This window comes from Bombyx mandarina, chromosome 24 (assembly GCF_030267445.1).
Source record: "Bombyx mandarina strain Sakado chromosome 24, ASM3026744v2".
NCBI lineage: Eukaryota > Metazoa > Arthropoda > Insecta > Lepidoptera > Bombycidae > Bombyx > Bombyx mandarina.
Genome location: NC_143230.1, coordinates 11733828 through 11756715, shown reverse-complemented (window position 1 = coordinate 11756715; position 22888 = coordinate 11733828). Strand labels below are relative to the sequence as shown.

The window sequence follows — 22888 nt, the reverse complement described above, 5'->3', positions numbered from 1 at the left end:
AAAACACTAGGCACACTAGCATGTATTTGACACACACACGCATCTCTTTTATTTATAGTTTAAAGTCTTGTAGTCCCATATTGAGAATAGATTAATATTGTTTGTCTTTAATATTATTTGTCTATAATGTAGTCTTGGCGAAATCTGTGATTATAGAAGTATGATAGTCTTTGACAATAGCACCATAATAATATTCAAACTTGTAGTTAATTTAAATTGATAATTATGGTCGAATTTGGGGGTCACTGGGGGACCACTAGTTACAATATAGACACCTTCGTAACATTATGATTTACTAAGTTAGTAAAATAGAAATTATTGTCCAAAGCGCCTCAAGTGTCGGGCTCTGCTGAGACCGCGCTATAGACGCTGGGGCGGTCGGCTCCCAAGATTTTGGAAACTGGTAGGGGGATGATAAAATATCATCCAGCATGAAACATGAGGTCCAAGTCACAGATTTATATAGGTCAAAGTTGTGTCGGGACCGCGGCACCCGCGCCCCCCCTACAGCTGCTGGGCGACAGAAATAGACGTGGCCGTGTGCAACAGGGCGGACTCTCAACACAACCATTCATTTAGCATTTTTGAGCGTCCAGAATATTTACGCCACTAGTCTGTGGACCACATATACGCGAAGAGCTTGCAATGTCCTACGTGTTCAATATAATAATGTGTTTAGGATGTTGTTTGTTTGTCACTACCGCACTTTCGTAGTGCATCCACAATGTTTGCGACATCTCGTACAGATGACTTCTTTGCAATAATGCGGAAGAGAAGCGCATCGTTATTGCGTGGCATTGCTGAAGTCCATGGGCGACGGTAACCACTCACCGTCAGGTGTGCCGTATGCTCGTCTACCTAAAAGGGCAATAAAAAAAGGTAGGATCCTGAAGGACCGTCGCATCCTCCTGTAAGCGAGAACAAGTCGCGTTACTAAAAACGTTTCTATTGTTGTCTCGCTCCTTCCTGTTTCAAGGAACAGGGATGGAGACAGGTTGGAGTGAGGGTCCCCACCTGCTGGTACGCCAGGCTGGCGTGCAGCGCGCGGCGTCGCTCGGTGGCGGCCAGGCGCACGGCGTCGCGGCGGGACAGCACGGCGTCGCGACGGGACACGATGCTGCGGACCACGGACATATGGGTTAGTGTGGAACGCGGCCATCGGTACAGACAAATTTATTGCTTAGATAGGTGGGCGAACTCACAGCCCACCTGGTGTTCAGTGGTTACTGAGACCATAGACAAGCACAACGTAAATGCACCATCCACCTTGAGATATAAGTTCTAAGGTCCCAGTATAGTTACGACGGCTGCCCCACCCTTCAAACGCATCACTGCTTCACGGCAGAAATAGGCAGGGTGGTGGTACCTAACCGCGCGGACTCACAAGAGCTCCTACCACCAGTAATAAGAGTGGCCAAGAGTCTGGGTGGGTAGAATTAAATTCCTTGTCGTCTCACTCCTGTCAGAGCCGCCGTCATTTAGTATCATTGCTGTGGGCAGATGCTATGTGCCTGCGTTTGTGGTGAGTCTGCCAACTCCCGACATGACGTGCTCGGTCCATCGCATAGGTGACCTTCCAAGTCTTTCGGCGATCGTGTTACCTATGTTAAGAGTTTACATGGCTTCAACCCCTGTGATTAATAGCTGAAGAGTAAGGGTGAATTTAATGAACCATGCGAGGTACGAGACTTACTGCTGCGCGGCATAGTGCGGCAGTTCCAGCAGCGCGTCGGCGCGCTGCACGAAGGCGGACAGCCTCTCGTCCTGCGCCGCCAGCCGCGCCTCCAGCTCCTCGTGCCTCTTCACCAGGGCCTCGGCCTCATCCACCGACGACTGGACAAAATGGAGTCGTTATTATTAAATAAATAAAAACATGGTTTACGGGTGGTAGGACCTGTTGTGAATCCGCACGGGTAGGTACCACCACCCTGCCTATTTCTGCCGTGAAGCAGTAAAGCGTTTCGATTTTGATGAGTGGGGCAGCCGTTGCAACTATACTGAGACGTTAGAACTTATATCTCAAGGTGGGTGGCGCATTTACGTTGTAGATGTCTATGGGCTCCAGTAACCACTTAACACCAGGTGGGCTGTGAACTCGTCCACTAATCTAAGCAATAAAAAAAATGTGTGGAATTCATCCAACATTGGTTTTCAGAGATATGACGTCATTAGAACAAAAATTGTGGTGCCGTGTGGCCTCGAAAATTATAAACAACTAGCTACACGCCTTCACTTCGCTTTGGAAACTTATATTATACTAGAGGTCCCGCAGTAGTCGAAATTCGACTATAATTAATTGGAATTGTAAGTTTGTACACTATTATGATTGTATTTTATACTTCTATAATCACAAATTTCGCCTATCAAAAAATATTAATAAAGACAAACAATAGTTAATCTATTCTCAATTTGACAACAGACGTCAAGAACAAAAGTTTGACAATAAATAGTATGCATGCGTGTGTGCGTCAAATACATGGTATGTAGTGTGTGTAATGTTTTCTTTATTGATTTAATGGATCTTTTATGCATTATGTTAAAAAAATATTAGCATTGTGCACTTGTTCTCTATATTCTCTATAAGTGTGGAAATTTTCACACTCCTCCGTCCGCGCAATTTCCGTAAAAAGGGATACAAAGTTTTTGCTTCACGTAGAAAGAAAGAAAGAAAGAAAATCTTTATTCGCCAGAAATATAGTCTACAAGATATAGGACATAGCTTCATATATTTCGCCTGTTTAGGCATGCGAAAATTTAATTTATTTTTATATTACTTATAACACAAAATTTACTAAATCTATCTAATTTTTACATTCTATCACTTCTTATTCTAATATTTTATTATGTACAACACTTATCATTTAAAAATTCTTGCACACTATAATAAGCCTTGTCTATTAGCCATAAATATAATTTTCTTTTAAATTGAGTTAGTGGAAGATCTCTTATGCTGTTTGGTATCTTATTAAATATTCTTAATAATTCGTATTAATATATTATATATTGATAGCCGAGTCCCGAGATGTTTACCCGCGGTTATTGTCGTACCGCGGGTGACCGACCCCAGGTGATTGGTATAGAGGCAGGAGAATGATGAGGACTTGATAAGTTGGCATATATTGAGTTAATCCGACGTTTTGAAGGGGATCGAAAACACGTTCAAAGATTACCATTGCATACATATATAGATACTAACATACATGACATGAAGCTGATAAAAACGTATTAAAATAGTTCATTCAATATCAATTAACTACCATTTTAGGTAAAACACACTTGGTAGGCAGCGGCTTGGCTCTGCCCATGGCGTTGCTGAAGTCCATGGGCGACGGTAACCACTCGCCATCAGGTGGGCCGTGTGCTCGTCTGCCTACAAGGCCAATAAAAAAAAACCTACCAAACCTAGACGTCTCAGCATGAGGTCTATATCTCAATTAAACAGCACACGTTGACTGAAGCTTTGCCAGTCAATAGACACTTTAAGCTCCTGGTGTCCCCGGGCCAGGTCTACTCACCCCGAAGTGCGTGTAGTCCAAGTAGGCCTCGTGGGCCCCGGACGACGCGTCGATCTGGTCGGCCTCCCGGTTGAAGCACTGCAGCTGCACCAGCTGCTTCAGATACGCGTCCTTGTCTTGCCACTCTGGAGGAAACAGTCACTGTGAGACACAACTACTCCTAGCTCGGTGCGAGGGCTGGTCTTTAGTTTATTTATTGCTTTTACTGGTGGTAGGACTTCTTGTGAGTCCGCGCGGGTGGGTACCACCATCCCGCCTAATTCTGCCGTGAAGCAGTAATACGTTTAGGTTTGAAGGGCGGGGCAGCCGTTGTAACTATACTTGAGACCTTAGAATTTATATCTCAAGGTGGGTGGCGTGTTTACGCGTAAAGGTAGGCAGCGGCTTGGCTCTGCCCCTGACATCGCTGAAGTCCATGGGCGACGGTAACCACTCACCATCAGGTGGGCCGTATGCCCGTCTGCCTACAAAGGCAATAAAAAAAAAAAAAAAAAAACCACTTAACACCAGGTGGGCTGTGAGCTCGTCCACACATCTAAACAATAAAAACATTTAAAAAAACATTATGGGTGAAAGTAGCCCCGGTAATCAACAAATTAAAGAGCGGACGGTTAGCGTGGTATGGACATGTGATGCGTGGAGAGGAGATGCATGTGACTAGGAGATGTATGGAAATGGTAGTGCGAGGTAGAGGGGGAAGAGGTCGACCGAAGAACACATGGATGGAATGTGTGAATGACGATATGAGAGAAAGAGAGAGGAGTGAGTGTTGAGCTGACGGCTGATAGAAGAGAATGGAAGAGAAAAATTAGCTGTACCGACCCCACCTAGAGGGATAAGGTGGAGAAAAAGAAGATTGCTTAGATGGATGGACAAGCTCACAGCCCACCTGGTGTTAAGTGGTTACTCTCCAGCATTTGCCAAGATCGACACCCTATTTTTTTGGACATATCATGCGGACTTCGAGGCATAGACTGCAATGGCTTCTCATCCTTGGTCAATAAGATGGTCAGACCCCATAAAGGGGACAGTTGGGGGGCAGCGTCCAAGAGCCGGTCCACTTCGAAGGGGACCGATCATCATCGAAGCACATACGTGGGGTCGCAATCCTAAGTAATTACCAGTGGTCGGAGTAGGTAGATTGATTTTATATACTTGCGTCAAGATATTATAATATGGACATGCCATTATCCATAACGATATGTTTTTTAAATTGAAAATAAAAAAAAATTATCCTCGTCGGATACAATTTCTATATTTATGAGATAAAGTAACAAAAAGCCCTGTGTAAGTTTTGTCTCATACTGCGCACTCATACAAGCGTCATTTCTAATTCAACAGAAAGGGACAAAATACGGTGTAACTATTCCAAGGTGTTTTTGTATAAAATAAAATACTGATTTCTTTCACCATAAGCTAGCACTGGTAGCGTAGATTAATATTATTAATACGTTTTTCACCTTAAGCACAGATTTATGCTAATTTCAAAATTCCGGAACAAATATCACAATAAATATGAAGTTCTGGTATTTTGGAGGCATATCCATATTATCCTCTACGTTTGACGTCGACGACCTTAAATCAATCTACCTACTCCGACCTCTGGTAATGACGGACGAAGCAAAAGAATATGAATGGTCTTTAAAATCATGGTTTCCTGATGATCTACAACGTAAATGCGCCACCAACTTTGAGATATAAGTTCTAAACTCTCAGTACAGTTACAACGGCTGCCCCGCCCTTCCAACCGAAATGCATTACTGCTTCACGGCAGAAACAGGCAGGGTGGTGGTACCTACCCGCGCGGACTCACAAGAGGTCCTACCACCAGTGCAAAGTCGACTGCACCTCACCTTTGGCGACCGCCTTCTGGTCCTGCTCCAACTGCTTGATCTTGTCCGCCACGTCCGTGAGCGCAGGGTTCTTGGACAGCAGCTGTTTGCCGAGAGCTATCACCTCCTTGAATCTGCGGGAGAAGACAGTGGATGTTGCGTTGTGGTAAACGAGCGTGAAGTGTATTTATTGTTTTTCAGATATTTATTTGTCCTTATATGACAAATTAAAGAGTCATCTAATTGATAATATTTGTTTATATATGTTTTTATATATATATATTTATATATATCTATATATTTATGTATGTGATTTTTTTTAAGTACGAGTATTGTATCTATAAATATTATGTATGTTACATATACACATATGTTTAAGTAATATCACCTTCACACTTCACCTATCAAGGTTCATCTCTGCACTCCCCTAAGGTAGACTGTTAGAGAATGCCTATGGCATTAAGTCCGCCTTTATACTTTCTAGTATATGAAGTTATAAATAAATAAAAAAATAAAAGACAAGAAAGAAATATAAAATCGACGCGTCGCTAATGGCCGCGAATGAAAAAGAAATAGTGTCAGGGCGGACGTCGCTCGATGACACTTTGACGTTCAGAAATTGAACACCCGAACTTTCATCTACTTCAAAATAAACAGGAAGATGCCCTAATAGAATGGTTAAGTTCATATTTTCTGTTTGCGAACCCATTATAGTAAGACAGATGGACGAGGTCACAGGAGCTCATAGACATTTAAAACCTAAATGCCGCCACCCACATTGAGATATGGTTCTAAGTTCTCCGTATAGTTACAGCGGCTGCCCTTCAAACCAAAGCGCTTCACGGCAGAGATAGGCAGGGCGGTGGTACCTACCCGTGCGGACTCACAAGAGGTCCTAACACCAGTCTGTGTGTTTTATCGCTACCGAGCTGACCGCGTGGGTGGGGGCTCAATCAAGCCGAAGACATCCTCAGAGTTACATCAACATAGACCCAATTGATTCGTGTTACAGCGATCGTGCACACGTCAACTGCAATTATCGACATTGTTTTAAATAACTATAAAAAATTGACGCTAGTTTGCATTATAAACGGATGTCCATGGACAGCATCTCAGTCGATTCATTCAACAGCTTCGAAATGACGAAAATAATAAGTGAGAAAACAACACACACACACAATAAAATACTCTTGTACAAGAGATACGGACGTGTGGTGACGTAACGTCGCAACCCCCCACTGCCCCGCGCGTTGTCAGCGCCTACGGGATATACTGGAAAATGGACCTACTTCCGTTCTACATATGCTCCAGTTTGGAAGCTGTGATGGCATCTGACTTCAACATCAACGTCTGATCTGGTGTCTGTATGACCCAGAGCCCCCCCCACAGCAGCTCGGAGTTTTTTTATTTTTTTTATTGCCTTTGTAGGCAGATGAGCGTACGGCCCACCTGATGGTAAGTGGTTACCGTCGCCCATGAACTTCAGTAATGCCAGGAGCAGAGCCAAGCCGCTGCCTATTGAGTACTCACTCGTCGTCATGAGTCTTGATGTCGTCCAGCAGCTCCTTGTGCTGGTCGTGCAGAGCCTCGGCCGTCGCAACGTCCTTGGCGGTGGCCTCTTGCGCTAGCTGCTCTCTCGTTTTCTAGCAAATAAATTCCTCTTCATCATCAATCGCTCTAAGGATGCTTTCAAGATATATTCGCGTATGAGTAATGGAACCAGGTCGCTGGAGGCGGACCTGGTGATCACATCACTGTAGCGCCATCTACCCTTCAATCAGGAAGTAAATTACCCCAATATACTTTGAGATCCACCATGCCTCATTTTGGCCTCATTTAGATGGGTGGACAAGCTCACTGCCGCCCTGGCGTTAAGTTGGATCATACACAGTAGTGCCAGAAGTCACTCCAGTAATAGAAGTAATAGTAATTATACATTTTTTATTGCCCTTATAGGCAGACAATCATACGGTTCACCTGATGGTGAGTGAATACCGTCGCCCATGGACTTCAGCAATACCAGGGGCAGAGCCAACCCGTTACCTTCAGTTATACTTTCATCTCCTTGATACGTGTGTTAGTTACAACTTCTAGAAATGGGTGAAAGTTTCCGTCATATGACACCGTACGTTTTTTTTATTGGTTAGATGGGTGGCCGAGCTTACAGCCCACCTGGTGTTAAGGACTGGAGCCCTTAGACATTTACAACGTAAACGCGCCACCCACCCACGATGTGATGAGAGTGGGTCCTGTCCATACCTGAAGCCAGCCTTGTAGCTGGGCGCTACTGTTCCCGAATATCTGGTGCCCCACGGCGCTCTCCAGCCTGTCTCTCCTCTCATCAGCCTGCTGCCGACACCTCTCCCAGACGCGCTGAAGCTCTCTCTGTCTCGCTTCCACATTAGCCCTCTCGCTCGGATATTGAGACTTCACTCTGGGAAAACATAATAAACAAATAATAAATATTTACTAACAATCACGCCACGTTAACTGGTCCCGTGCTAAGTTCGTAAAGAACTTGTGTTACAAGTACCAGATAACGGAAATAAATGTAAGATTTTTATTATACACATACATATATTTAATATACATCCATAACCCTGGAAAAGACATTTTATATTTATTACGCCCGCCAAGACGATATTTGTAATATCGTCTTGGCGGGATTCGAACCCGCGACCCCTTTGTGTAGTGACCATGTCCACCGGATAGGAAAGAAAGTTCCTTATTATATAAATATTATTAATTTTAAGTTCTCTTTATTCTTTATTGTACACACAGTTAATATTACAGTAATTGCGATAAGATATAAGAGTGGCGAGCTTAACTCAACAATTGAGTTTTCTACCAGCTAACCGTTCTTAACGAAGGAAAGCTTTAATTGAGTGGGTAGAAGAATACAATCTAATCAATTTACAATTTACTATCTAAACAATAACAATAATACAATAAAAAAATAAAAACACTAATACATAATATATCAGACTAAATATATACATACACACATAAATAACGTAGACCTATACATACACGTACATATATAATGAAATACATAAAATAAATACATATAAGTAATACTAAATTGATAGATAGTGCTCCATTAATGCCTTCCTGAATACGTTCTATTCGTTATTATGATTTTTTTATCGATAAAAAAAAAATACTTTACAAAGTTATCAACTTTATTTTATTTACAATGATTTATAAAAAATATATAATATGAATATACAAAGAAACAGCTATTTATATGAATAATAATAAAAAGAAAGAGAAAGGTATTATACACTACTCGCTTGTGTACACTACTGTAGCGCCTGCGCACGTCTCATTTAACGGTTTTATTCCACGGACTTTTTCTTACGGTTTTTACTATCACATTTTTTTCAGTTGGGTCGCGCAGCAAAATCCCTATCTCCTCCAAGCCTGCCGTAAGGAACTTCGTTCTTCGACCCAATAATTAAACCGAAGATCGAAAAGATGTTTGGTTCAAGCGACATTTCGCTTGACACGCGACATTTATCTTTGTAATTAAAGGTCCGTTTTATTTAGTATCAGCATCAACGGTTCGATGTTTTTAAATGAACTTCAATTAAGTTTACTCCATTCAAATAGTTAAAGAAGATTTTTTTAAACCGACTTCAAAAAAGAGGAGGTTCTCAATTCGATTGTATGTTTTTTTTTTTTTACTTTGTTACCTCATAACTTTTGACTGGGTGAAACGATTTTAATGATTCTTTTTTTATTAGAAAGCTGACGCTTCCCGTGTGGTCCCATTTCAGTTTAGTCCAGTTCTGATAATGGTATCTATGAGAAAACCGTATAAGTCTTAAATTTGCATTAAGTACGTGCGCGACAAATAGATGAATAATTCAATAACTCAATATCACGCCAACCGATTTCGATGATTAATGTTTTTAGTGTATATTAATTTGTTTTGGAATATCTTTTTTTTTCTATTCGAAGTCGGTTTTTGTTAAAGCATGTCTATTTACAATTGTTCTTGTGTAATATTTTTCAAATTTTAAACATTAATTGCCACTTCTGTAAAATATCGCTTAAGCAAAATATCCTATAGCCCGTCGATATGTAATATTAAATGTCTTACATTAAGCTATGCTCTTCATACCACAGTAGAAGGCTGCTTGCAAACAAAAAATATGAATCAAATATATTTTATTAACAAGATTTGAGTGGTTACGCTCAAACAATATTTAGATCGAGTTTAGGTCTATTGGTAACATTCAAGTGACTTCACATTTCGTGAGTGCGCAATGAAACACGAGGGTACTTGGTAGTAATCCGAGTTCTCGCTAGGCCGTTGACCTCGCGCGTCAGTTGATTTTTATTACATTGCGAGATTTTCGAAAGGACATTATCATCTATCTCTCTTTATCAGAATGGTTTGAACGCACCAACGAACCTCCATTTCTAAGTATATATTTTTATCTACATCAGCAGTGACGTCATAGGCTATGTGAGACAGATGTGTATGTGTTTGTGTCTCTATGGACTTATTTTTTCGTTTCGTTTCTTTTCGTTTCATCGAGTTTGAAATCACAACGATTCTAAAGAAGTGTTACTTCGAAAATAGCTGTGAAGGTACTCACGAGTCGGCCAGGAGGCTGACGGTGGCGACCTTGTCCCGGAGCGGCTGCAGATCTCGCTCGAGCTGGGCGTGTCTCCGCTGCAGCGCGCGCACGGTGCGCAGGTCGCTGGCGGCGCCCGGCCCGGCCGCCAGCTGCTGCTCCTTCTCCGCCATCCACTCCAGAGCCTCGTCGCAGGTGCGGCTGAACAACTCCACGCTGGAACGGAAACTGGATGTGAGGTTCGGGCGATTAAAGAAACGTTAATAAAGGTTCCCGGTTTTCTTGAGAACGTTTAAGGGAGATCATGATATCCTCAATGTGAATCACTATGGGAGAGGATTAGCACGCTGAAGTGGCAGTGGGCAGGCCACATAGCGCGAAGATCGGACGGCCGGTGGGGCAGAAAGATCCTCGAGTGGAGACCACGTACTGGCAAGCGCAGTGTGGAACGGCCACCTACGAGATGGACCGACGACCTGGTAAAAACCGCTGGGTCACGTTGGATGCAGGTGGCAACGGACCGGCCGCACTGAAGATCACTTGGAGAGGCCTATGTTCAGCAGTGGACAGTGGACCAGCTGAGATGATGATGATGAATGGGAGACCAGTTGAATGTAAACGTATAACGACTGTCAGGCGACTGAGATGGCCTGGATGGAGGCACCCACCCACCCGGAACAGAACGGAAGACCCCTTCTCACCCCCCTTCAAAACTATAATCTGGTGGCGTTACGGAATGTTATTGAATAACTAGTGTGACGGTCGCTGCCTGCATGCGGACAACGTCGCCCCCCCCCCCGTCTATCCCCCTACCTTCCCTTGACGGTGCTACCGCGGTATCCTTCCCCGGACTAACGACAATTGTACCGAATTACACCACGCGGGGATACTTGAATAAGTCGCAGCCCGTACCTCGACGCGCCCTCCAGGCTCTTCTCCTTCTGTTGTTTCAGTCGCAGTAGTTTATCCCACTGCTGGCGCAGCTGCTGCTTCCTGGCGACCGCCTTGCTGGCCTGCCCGTGCCTGGCGGAGACCAGCTCCTCGGCAGCCTCGTCGATGTGCTCCAAGCGCTTAGAGGCCGCCGACAGATCGGTCACGAATTTCTGAAAGGCAACGACGTGTTTGGACTGGGGCGATGAGTTTTTTTTTAGTGCCCTTGTAGGCAGACGAGCATACGGCCGCCTGATGGTGAGTGGTGACCGTCGCCCATGGACTTCAGCAATGCGAGGGGCAGAGCCAAGCCGCTGCCTACTTTTTTCCGGAGCGAATGGTCAGTCTTGACTTAATATTTCTTTAAAGATGCGACATACTGATGATACCTTTGGTGTCGTAAACATTACAACGCGACAGATGTAAGCAAGATTATGGTATGTACTTGTGCAGGTACATTTTTATCACACTTTTTTTTCCTACCTAAGCTGATAGCCTTGATTGGCTATGTTAGCGTAACCGGGCGAGTGGTGAGCCCACGGGGCTCAAACCGGGATAGTTGCTAACACTGGCCCTAGCAAGAGCAGTGGTCCGCAGAATCTAGCACCGGATCGGAAACGCGACCCACTGAGAAGTTCCGGCGAGAAACTCAGTGGGCTGTGTCTGTGGGTTAATTTACTCGTCGAGCCCTTCGTCACAAGCGATGGGTTCGACGATAACGATGAACGGGTTACAACGGCTGCCCCGCCCTTCAAACCGCATTACTGCTTCACGGCAGAAATAGGCGTGGTGGTACCTACCCGCGCGGACTCACAAGATGCCCTACCTCCAGTAAAAGTGCCAGGTCGTTACCGTACCTCATACTTCCTCTTGGCGGTGTCCACGCTCTCCTCGCCGTCGTCAGACTTGAGGAACTTCTCCTTGTCTTTCATCCACTTGTCAAAGTCATCGCACTCGGCGAAGAAGCTGTACAGCTTTATGGCATCCTCGAGTTGCTCACGACGCGCAGACGACAACGCTACCAACTCGTCTGGGGGGGCAATGTTTGTGATTACACTAAGTGACAGGTGGGTGGTAATGGCTGGACGAACTCACAGCCCGCCTGGTGTTACGTGGTTACTGGAGCCCATAGACATCTACAACGTAAATGCCACCACCCGCCTTGAGATATGAGTTCTAAGGTCTCAGTATAGTTACAACGGCTGCCCTACCCTTCAAACCGAAACGCATTACTGCTTCACCGTTATTCCTTCACCGTGGAAGTCGATCGTGAACATTTGTTAAGTACGTATTTCATTAGAAAAATTGGTACTTGCCGGCGGGATTCGAACACCGGTTCATCGCTACATACGAACGCACCGGACGTCTTATCCTTTAGGCCGCGACGATTTAATTCCGTTAGTCTTGTAGTGCTGTAGAAGAATGTCTCACCGTAGTCCTTCTGTATGTCCGCCATCCTGGCTGCCACGGTGACGACCTTCTGCTGGACCCTGGACGCCCTCCTGGCGGTCGGCTTGTTCCTCTTGACGGGCACCACCTGCTTCACCAGCACCGTTTTCTTCACGCGCTGAACCGTCCTCACCTTCTCTGGTCTGCGGACTTGGACCTGGATGGGAGTTGCATTGAGTTTTAACGTGCTCGCCGGCTAATACCGCCTTATTTCCAATCGTGAGGTTGAGGTTTCATTTATTTAGTTCAACGGCTGAAATAGGCAAGACGGTTGTTGCCTATTTGTGTAACCTCACAATTTCTCTTAGGCCACTATTAAAAGTACCTTTGAATTTGACAGATGTCAGTTTTGACACGCGTCTCTGTAGAGCTGTTACATACCTTGTATGCATGCGCATCAGCGATAAAAATTAAAAATACAAAAATCTATGGTAGACACCGTAACGCCAGAATATAAAATAGCGGTACGTGGACAGAGTTGTTTCAGTCAGTCAGTCAGTCAGTCACTCAGTCAGCCAGTCAGTCAGTCAGTCAGTCAGTCAGTCAGTTTCACTTCGTTCACGCGCACCGTTTTTTAGAAAGACATTCAGAGAGTCTTGACTCACCGGCACGACCCTGGGCTCGATCTCCCGCACGTAGTTGGCGGGCACGAAGCCGTCGGTCCTGTCCGCCTTCCGCACCGACCACCAGTCCGGGTTCGTCTTGTTGATCAGGAACATGACCTCGCCCTTCTGCATCGATATCCCTTGGCCCGTGAATGGGTACAGCGCTTTCACCTGCGTCATTCAAACAATAGTCAAATAGGAGATGAACAACCTTCGAGAACGACTCGGGTAATGAGGGTATGAAGATGATGAGGGTAGGAGAAGTCTGAAAGTGGCTGTTAACGAATCAATGTCGCGCCATACATTGATGGCTGTGATTGGCCAACGATGACGTCATATCGCACGAACCAATCACAAATCAGAAAACGCAATAGACGCACCAAGGAGAAACTATGTAACGCCGACCCCAGGTGACTGGGAGAAGGACAGGAGAATGACGACTGATGGTAGAACATTTTGTGAGTCATAAATTGTTCAACGAGCTCTTGGACATCAACAACGTTGCCTCCTTCTTGAGACACCAGGTCAAAATCCCAATTTTATAACAAAACGACTGTCCCCACCCTTCAAACTGGAAGGCATTACTGCATTGCTGCTGTAGGGATCCCACCAACACCCGAGGGCTTTTTATTGTTGCTTAGATAGGTGGACGTGCTCACGGCTCACCTGGTGTTAAGTGGTTACCGAAGCCCATAGACATCTACAACGTAAATGCCGCTATCCACCTTGAGATACGAGTTCTAAAGTCTCAGTATAGTTACAACGGCTGTCCCGCCCTTCAAACCGAAACGCATTACTGCATCACGGCAGAAATAGGCCGGGTGGTGGTACCTACCCGTGCGGACTCACAAGACGTCCTACCACCAGTACAAAAACGGTCTGTACGCTAGTCTACCGCAACTGGTAATTGGCCCAGATAATTCCTGCAGCACCCCACCTGCGGCACTTGTCTCTCCTCAGTGACGGTCTTGTGCTCGAGTCTCTCGACCGGCTCCTCCTCCCACACCTCGGTCGGCACCAGCCTGGACTCGTTCACCCACTCCTCGTCTTCCATACCCTGGGTGGACTCCACTTCCGTTGGTAACTGCGGAAAATAAAGTCAACTTACATGCTGGTTATCTTAATATATATACCTAAATCACGTGTCACGTTGTTTGTCCGCGATGGACTCCTGAACTACTTAACCGATTTTAAATTAACTTTGCACACCGCGTGCAGTTTGATCCAACTTGAAATATAGGATGGTTTTATTTCGATTAATGGTCACAATATTTATTAATTAACAATAAAATGATTTCTTATGTTGATTTTTGTTATTAACTGTAAGTTTCATAAGTCTAAAACAGACGGCGCCTTAAACCAGTTTTTACAGACAGTGGGGCGTCCTCCAACCAGGCGGACTGACGACTTAGTGCGCACGGCGGAAAGTCGTTGGATGAGGAAGGCGGAGGACCGCATTCTGTGGAAGGCATTGGGGAAGGCCTGTGTCCAGCAATGGGTAGATAAAGGCTGATGATGATGATGATGATGATGAGGGAGGTCCCCGGCTGACCTGGAGGCACTGTATGCCGGCCTGCTGCAGACGGGCTGCGTGCGCGGCGAGGGTCTGCAGCTCGGCGTGGTGCGCGCGGATGGCGTCGTGCAGCGCGCGGTGGCGGGCCAGCAGGGCGGCGGCGCCGGCGGCGTCCTGCCCGCAGTCCGCGGTGCTCACCAGCGGACGCTTCTCCTTCATCCAGGACTCCGCCTCATTCGCGTCCCCGTAGAACTGTGGTTAATGTTTAATAAGATTTACACCTTCCCTTTTTTTATTGCTTAGATGGGTGGACTAGCTCACAGCCCACCACTGGAGCCCATAGACAACGTAAATGCCGCCACCCACCTTGAGATATGAGTTCTAAGGTCTCAGTATAGTTACAACGGCTGCCCCGCCCTTCAAACCGAAACGCATTACTGCTTCACGGCAGAAGCAGGCGGAGCGTTGGTACCCACCCGCGCGGACTCACAATAGGTCCTACCGCCAGTAATTACGCAAATTATAATTTTTGAGAGTTTGATTTTTATTACACGATTTTATTCCTTTACCGTGGAAGTCAATCGTGAACATTCGTCAAGTACGTATTTCATTAGAAAAACTGGTACCCACCTGCGATTCGAACACCCGTGCATCGCTAGATACGAATGCACTAGACGTCTTATACTTTAGGCCACGACGACTTCATTCTCTTACATATGTCGTCAATAATTTTAAGATATAAGTAGTACGGTCGTACGTTGATAAAAATATTTCTGTATTTGCACACTATGGTTTATCGATTTTAGCCTCAAATATCATATTCATATCTCAAGGTGGGTAGCGCAAAAAAAAAAGGGGGGGGGGGGGGTTCCCCATAATTCCATTTTAATTGTTTGCTATTGTGATAATTAATAATTAAGCGGTAAATATTGCCGACGCCCGCAGCCGGCGGTGTAGGCACTAGGATACCTGGTGAGCCTCTGCAGCGTCAGCCAGTTGTTTCTCTCGTGCCGCGGCCAGGTCCCTGAGCGTCTCCCACTGCTTGCTGAGCGAGGTCAGCCGCCGTTCGATCTCAGCGCTCTTCGGGTGACCGGCGTCTATCAGGCTGGTGGAAAGTGAAACGCTGATGATGATACAATAGCTATCTCTTGATGACGCGTGTAATTAAAAGGGACCAGTAACGCCATCTGTTGATCGCGCACGTAACTGGAGAGGCAAGTAACGCCATCTCTGCATAAAGCTCATAGCTAACAACGGAGTGGGTTTTTATTACCTGTAATTTTTTTTCCTCCCTAAGCTGAGAGCCTTGAGAGGCTATTTCAGCGTAAACTTAACTAGTAGGCGAATTTTGTCCGTGCAGTTTTGGGTCATAAATAATCGGAGCGGTGAAGCGAGTATTTTGCTCTCTCTTCCACTCACGAGCCTTATGGACGGGCATAGTGATGCGCATTATTGTTGTCGATAAGCGTTATCTATAGTGTATTTAGAAATTTTTTAACACATTCTTGATAATAACACATGCAAATATTATTTTGAATAAATTCACTGCATAGTATAAAACAAAGTCGCTTTCCCTGTCCCTATGTATACTTAAATCTTTAAAACTACGCAACGGATTTTGATGCGGTTTTTTTAAAATAGATAGAGTGATCGAAGAGGAAGGTTTAGATGTATAACAACATCCATTAAATAGTCGAGAAATCGAGAGATAATAATCGTCGAGAATAAATTACAGTTTCCGAAGCGAAGCGAGGGCGGGTCGCTAGTTCACAGATAAAACGATTCTCATAACTTCGTTCGTCGCATTCCCGCCAAATAATCTACATCCGCTTAATAATAACAACAGCATATTAACTTTATAGTTATCTACACATGGCCGCGTCATATAGAAACCTTCTCACCTTTGACCCTTGGACTTGTGTCGCTGGGAGACGTGCTCCCTGGCCCTCAGCTCGTGCATTAGCCCCGTGTGTTTCTGCTTCAGAGCCAGCACTCCTCTCAGGTCCTTGGCGGCGACGTCGGTGCGGCATATGCGCTGCTTCTCCGTCACCCAACCTGTGCGAGAGGCAGTACAGTATAGACTGGTCCAGTGGTGAATGTGCTAGTGATACTATACGGTAGGCAGCGGCTTGGCTCTGCCCCTGGCATTGCTTACGTCCATGGGCGACGGTGACTACTTATCATCGGGTGGGCCGTAAGCTCGTCTGCCTAAAAAGGCAATAAAAAAAAAGCTGAAGTGATACAACAGGTTCCAAGGCGAATAGAATTTAAGTTTAGATAATGCCTTCTCAAATTATTCTGAAAGAATACAGCGGTGATACCCTACAATAGACTAGACAGAGGGTAGACAGAATAAACTGCTTTTTTACTGGTGGTAGGACGTCTTGTGAGTACATCAGTTGGAGAGGCATATGTTTAGCAGTGCATATTACGAATAAATTTACTAGTTATTTAACGAATCATTACCAAGGTTTTTTGTTTTAATCGGCTCCCGATATTTGGTCGTGTTGTGGGTGCCGTGACTACGGCATTCTTTTTTTTTTATTGCTTAGGTTGCTGGTGTTAAGTGGTTACTGGAGCCCATAGACATCTACAACGTAAATGTGCCACCCACCTTGAGATATAAGTTCTAAGGTCTCAGTATAGTTACAACGGCTGCCCCACCCTTCAAACCGAAACGCATTACTGCTTTATGGCAGAATGGTGGTATCTACCCAAGCGGACTCACAAGACGTCCTACCACCAGTTATTTCCTACCTTCTTCTTCTTCGTGGTCCTCCAGGAATTGGTACAGGTTACGAGCGTCCTCCAACCTCGCCTTTCGGTCCTTGGCCGCCGCCAGCAGGCTGGAAAAGAACACCACATTATACATAGGGACACTTGTTTGACTGTTTCATATGAATATGCCTTAAAAATATACACGTAAAAAATTAAAGGGTAAATAGAGCTTTGAAAAAGTTCTGATTCCGCGTTGGGAAGTAAACAGTCTATAAAAGATAGTCTTGATTTTGTTTGTATCTGCATCTACACGAGCATAACTAACGCTATAATTAAAAACGCCATCTTTTGATGATGCATGTAATTAGAAGGGACCAGTAACGCCATCTGTTGATCGCGCACATAACTAAAGGAACATGTAATGACATCTCTGGATTGAGCACAAAGCTAACAATGGATTGGGTGTTTATTACATGTCATTTTTTTTCCTACCTAAGCTGATAGCCTTGAGAGGCTATTTTAGCGTAATCTTAACTTGTAGGTGAGCTCACGGGGCTCAAACCTGACGACGTTGCTAACACGAACCCTAGCAAGAGCAGCGCTTCGCAGAATCTACCACCGGATCGGAAACGCGACCCACTGAGAAGATTCGACGAGAACGGTGACCGGTGCCTGTGGTACCTAAAAGCACTGTTAATGGATCGGGAGGATCCGTAATGACGTGTTCTGGGCTACCTGTCGTAAGCCTCCTGCAGTTGCTCTAGTTGCTTCTGCAGCTGCGCCTGGGGTTGCGCCGGGCCGTCCACGCCGGCCGCCAGCCGCACGAGGCGCTTGAGGCTCTCGTCCGCGGCGCCCAGCTGCAACTCCTGGAGAGCGTGCGCCTGCAGCAGCCTCTCCACGTCAGACAGATGCCTGCCGACTTCCTCCGATTGGAACTGGGTCTGGTATCGGAAATTAAGCGTGATTATTCAATCAAATCAAATCAAACTCAGCGGGCATGTCTTTTTTTTAAAATATTAGATAAAAAAAAACATATTAGATTATTTTTTTTATATTCATTTTTATAATGATTATTATAACATAACAATTATTGCAATATTGAAATCCCCGGAGCAAGCTACTTATTCCCACTTTTTGAAATCTTCTAGATAATCATTGACTTTATAGTAAACTTTATTGCACAGATGTTCTTTGATAGTTTATTAGGAAGCATAGTTGAAGTGGTAGAGTTTAACTACTTAGCACTAGCTGATCCATGAGCTCTAGTATCTATCTCAACATTGAATAACAAAAAAACATCTGACAGCCAGCAACCCTCCATTGTAACTACGAAACTTCATATTGGTTTTAAGGCTGAATATTTTAATAGGATACTGGGTATTGAATTTCTTAAAGCGATTGATACTTGACTACACTTAACTACAGACTGGTGGTAGGACCTCTTGTGAGTCCGCAAGGTGGGTGGCGCATTTACGTTGTAGATGTCTATGGGCTCAAGTAACCACTTAACACCAGGTGGGCTGTGGGCTCGTCCACCCATCTAAGCAATAAAAACAGAAAAAAAAATTAAGTAAATTTCTTTTTTTGTTATTTCGATGATCGTGGCTTCAAGTTTAAGACGTTTGCTGTACTGGTATCGAATGATACACGTGCAGACTTACACACGCGCTAAGGAGAGACTAAGCACGTGCTCACGAACGCCACATAAGGTGAACGAATTATCAACGAAGTGTAATGGACATGGGCCATTTTCGGCCCAGTTACTAGTGTTCTCAAGGACATTAATGAAATATTTATAGAAAAAAACATTTAATTTTTACGTACTTATTATAGAATTTAAGGGTATTTTAATTAGTGGGCCGTGCAATGTACGGAGAGTGGTCCATGCTCTTTCTAAATACATACTAAGCTTTACTGGTGATAGGAAGTAGCATATGTCTGCTCGGGTAAGTATCACCATATTCCTTGTTTATATTTATGCCTCAAGGCATTGATATCCGGGTCGAAAGTATCAAGGTCAGGAAATTGATATGAGACGGGCGTGATAGTCATCGCCATCATCATCTGATCTACTAATTAGACCTCACACTATAGCTTCAAAAGCGTTGAAACATACATACCTTCATCTCAACCAGCGTATGTTTCACGGCATCAGCTTCTCTCAGTAGTGCCATAAGTCTGGCCAGCTTGCCCAAGGACACTCTATGTCTTTCCAGCAATTCCAGGAGCTCCCTCCAGCGTTGCAGGACCGCTTGCTCGGTCCTGGAGACGGCTTCCGCGCCGTGGTACTTCTCCCTGACCAGTTCTGCCGCCATTGCCGATAAGTCCTCGAAGCGTTCGGTTCTGGAGACATAAAATGACGATCAATTTGGACAAGAGTTGGTGTGCTGCCTATAACTACCGCAAATAACTATTGTTAAAATTTAATTTTACATCCCACGTTACTAATAGGTTAAGTAGTATAATTGTTTAATTGAGTCGACTATTATCAAAGCCGGCAATGTGACTTTTGGACAATTATTCGTAAATCAGAAAAACGAATTATTGACTTTGTATTCCATTGGCAGTCACAAAACTCTTCTGAACGACATCTTAGATAAATAACAGGTTAAGTATTAACCTTTATTTAATGCAGGTTTTGAACCGTATTCTTTGAAGGAGACGATTATATTCAAATCAATCTGTATTGACATATCAATAACATTTTTTTGTCCAAATGCACAGATTGCCACCTTTGATAATAGACGACTCAATTGTATATTGTGAATAAAATTATTTCCTTACATTATAAGCAGTTGCCGGAGTAGGTAGATTGGTTTTATATACTTGCGTCAAGATTTTATAATATGGACATGCTATTTTATCCATAATGATTATTTTTTTAAATGGAAAAAAAACTTATTATTAATCCTCATCGGATACAATTTCTATATTTATGAGATAAAGTAACAAAAAGCCATGTCTAAGTTTTGTCTCATACTGACAAGCGTCATTTCTAATTCAACAGAAAGAGACAAAATACGATGTAACTATTCCAAGGTGTTTTGGTATAAAATGAAATACTGATTTCTTTCACAATTGGCTAGCACTGGCAGCGTAGATTGATATTATTAATATGTTTTTCACCTTAAACACAGATTCATGCTAATTTCGAAATTCCGGGACAAATATCACAATAAATATGAAGTTCCGGTATTTTGGAGGCATATCCATATTATCCCTTACGTTTGACGTCAACGACCTTAAATCAATCTACCTACTCCGACCTCACATTATAAGTTAGATTAGTTTTTGCTATCGTGTTGTTTTGTCATTTTGTAATTGTATACAAACTCAGCACTTTGCCTTGCTTAGTCGTGTGCACATAGCTTATGTTGCAAGCCAGATTTTGTTTCTTTTTACTTGTGTTTTTTATGTATCTTTTTAGCTTGTGATGTGTATTGTGTGCCTAATAAATAATTAAAGGACGTATAGGCGTTACTTCAATGGCGACCAGAATGAAGACACAATCACCATATCCATAGATACCACACATAAATTAGTAATAGATAAGCACTCCACAAAAATGTTTAGGGGCGTTGGTCACTAGATGGCTTCGCTTCGATTAGTTTCTCATTGCTCCTGTAGATGGCAGTAACATATTACATATCCTATATCTTATTTTTAATGAAGGATTTTGTAAAATTTTCAGAAATCAAAATTTAATCAATTATGTTGTCTTTAACAAATAGACTTGTACATATGATTTATTAGATTTTTTAAATTTTTATTTTCGGTATTAATTGTACAATAATTAAATGCCTTAACTTTAACAACATATAAACTTAGGGGCATCCGCTACAAGATGTCGCTAGTTTCCATACAAACAAATATTTGTCTTAAAGTATCGCAGTTTCAGCAGTTTCGTAGGCCTCTGACCATATCGCCTTACGATGTCTATATGTTCTAATACACTAGACATGACCAGAGCTTAATATTTCTCCCCCCCCCCCCTGTTTCTCTCAATGCGTCATGAGATTTATAAGTGACTGACCTTGCCAGTATGTCCGCAGATATGGCCTCGTGTTTCTTGACAGTGGCGTCGACCTGGGCCAGGTTGGAGCCGTAGCGAGGGTCAGACAGGACCTGGATCATCTCCTTCAAGTAGCCCTTACGCAGGACCGACTGTGGACAGGATACTAACGTGATTCCTCAGTAAGAGTAACTAGCAAGGATCAAATAAATGAAATTGTGACGGTAGCCATCATGCAAGATAAGATAGTTGACAGATGCCTGACTCTCGCTTTCAACATTTTCAGGATTAATAATAATATAACTCTTTATTTGACACCACATGTACAGAGTAAGCATATAAAACAAATAATAGACGGTGACATAAATTGGTGGCCAGGCAACCTTGCAGGGAGAGGAATAATCAAACTAGCATGGACGGTGCTATATCTTAATAAACTTACATAAAAATATATAGTTATATACACATGTGAGAAATAAATACAATATAAGATAAACTTACATACGATTAAATACAAATAAATACTAAAAATTTGAAAGTACAGTCAAAACCGTTTACTGCGACATCGTTTAATACAACATGCCGGTTATAATAACCAAGAACAAAGGTCCCGGCTGAATGCCATATGACCGCCTTATTAAAAATATTGCTTTCTACGACATTGGTAATAACGACATACCTCATAAAACGACCACATTTAACTAATATTTCGGAGAATTAGATCTGTTAGAACGATCGCCTAAGCTGTATTGTAAACAATTTGAAAAGGTATCCACATTTGTCTTCAATGGCTTTTAAAATCAGGAAAAAAAACAATAGGATTTGTTTAGTGTAGGGTCTTTTCTAATTCTTAGAAACAAAACACGTGCATGCGGTAGTCAAAGCCCGCTTCTTCATATCTCTTCAGTTAGTTTGTTACTTATCTATACACAAGACGCACCAAAACCTTGTGGAGTTATTCGTGAATCTTTAAAAATTTCGCAAAGAAAAAGAAAACAAATTAATATTGAAGAAAAATCGCGTATTATGTAAATATATTTTTCCAATAATTCCCTATCGATTTGTTTGTACTTGCACGATACACATTAAACATCACCGGTTGTTACGACTATCGGTTTTTACGACTGAATATGAGCAGTCCCTTCGATGTCGTTATAACAGATTTTAACTGTAAATACAAAATAAGTAGCAACTTATGCAGTTATATCATAGGAACCATATTATTGTGCAATTTAGTTGGTTTTTATTGTCCTTATAGGCAGACGAGCATACGGCCCACCTGATGGTAAGTGGTTACCGTCGCCCATGGACTTCAGCAATGCCAGGAGCAGAGCCAAGCCGCTGCCTACCGTTAAAAGTGTTAAGATTTTCTTTTTTAAATAAATTTTTTTATGTCAAGAGGAAATTAACTCAAAATGAATCTAAGCCTTAAAGCATCTGTGATTAAGGTGGAAATTCGAAGGTTGAGCGAAAGCTACTTATATCAATTACCTTAGTATTGAATTTGTAATTGAGTTGTTCGAGTCTCTGTTGTCTGAGCAGTTCGGTCCTGAGCGCTATCTCTCTCGCGTGTTCGGCCTGTGAAAGAGACAGAAACAGTTCTAATATTAGCATCTTTAGGTTATGGTATTTGGTACCAGTGGATCATTTGCTTAATCTTAATTGTAGAGAAACAGAAGTCAGGGTTTTTAGTCGGAGGCACATGGTGTGTTGTCCATGGACTGCAGC

General features: G+C 43.4%; 1 protein-coding gene across 1 annotated transcript in view; it reads right to left on the bottom strand.

The window, feature by feature from the left end:
• kst (spectrin beta chain, non-erythrocytic 5 kst) overlaps positions 1-22888 on the bottom strand; it is a 113890-nt gene that overhangs the window by 73825 nt on the left and 17177 nt on the right. Inside the window, 20 exon segments of the mRNA XM_089737911.1 lie at positions 1015-1117; positions 1694-1833; positions 3516-3640; positions 5369-5481; positions 6878-6990; positions 7607-7781; positions 9955-10149; positions 10846-11036; positions 11721-11893; positions 12295-12469; positions 12918-13088; positions 13855-14001; positions 14470-14682; positions 15400-15535; positions 16332-16485; positions 17188-17276; positions 17884-18089; positions 19269-19491; positions 21182-21312; positions 22652-22738. Of these exon segments, the coding sequence (XP_089594037.1) occupies positions 1015-1117; positions 1694-1833; positions 3516-3640; positions 5369-5481; positions 6878-6990; positions 7607-7781; positions 9955-10149; positions 10846-11036; positions 11721-11893; positions 12295-12469; positions 12918-13088; positions 13855-14001; positions 14470-14682; positions 15400-15535; positions 16332-16485; positions 17188-17276; positions 17884-18089; positions 19269-19491; positions 21182-21312; positions 22652-22738 (3060 nt within the window).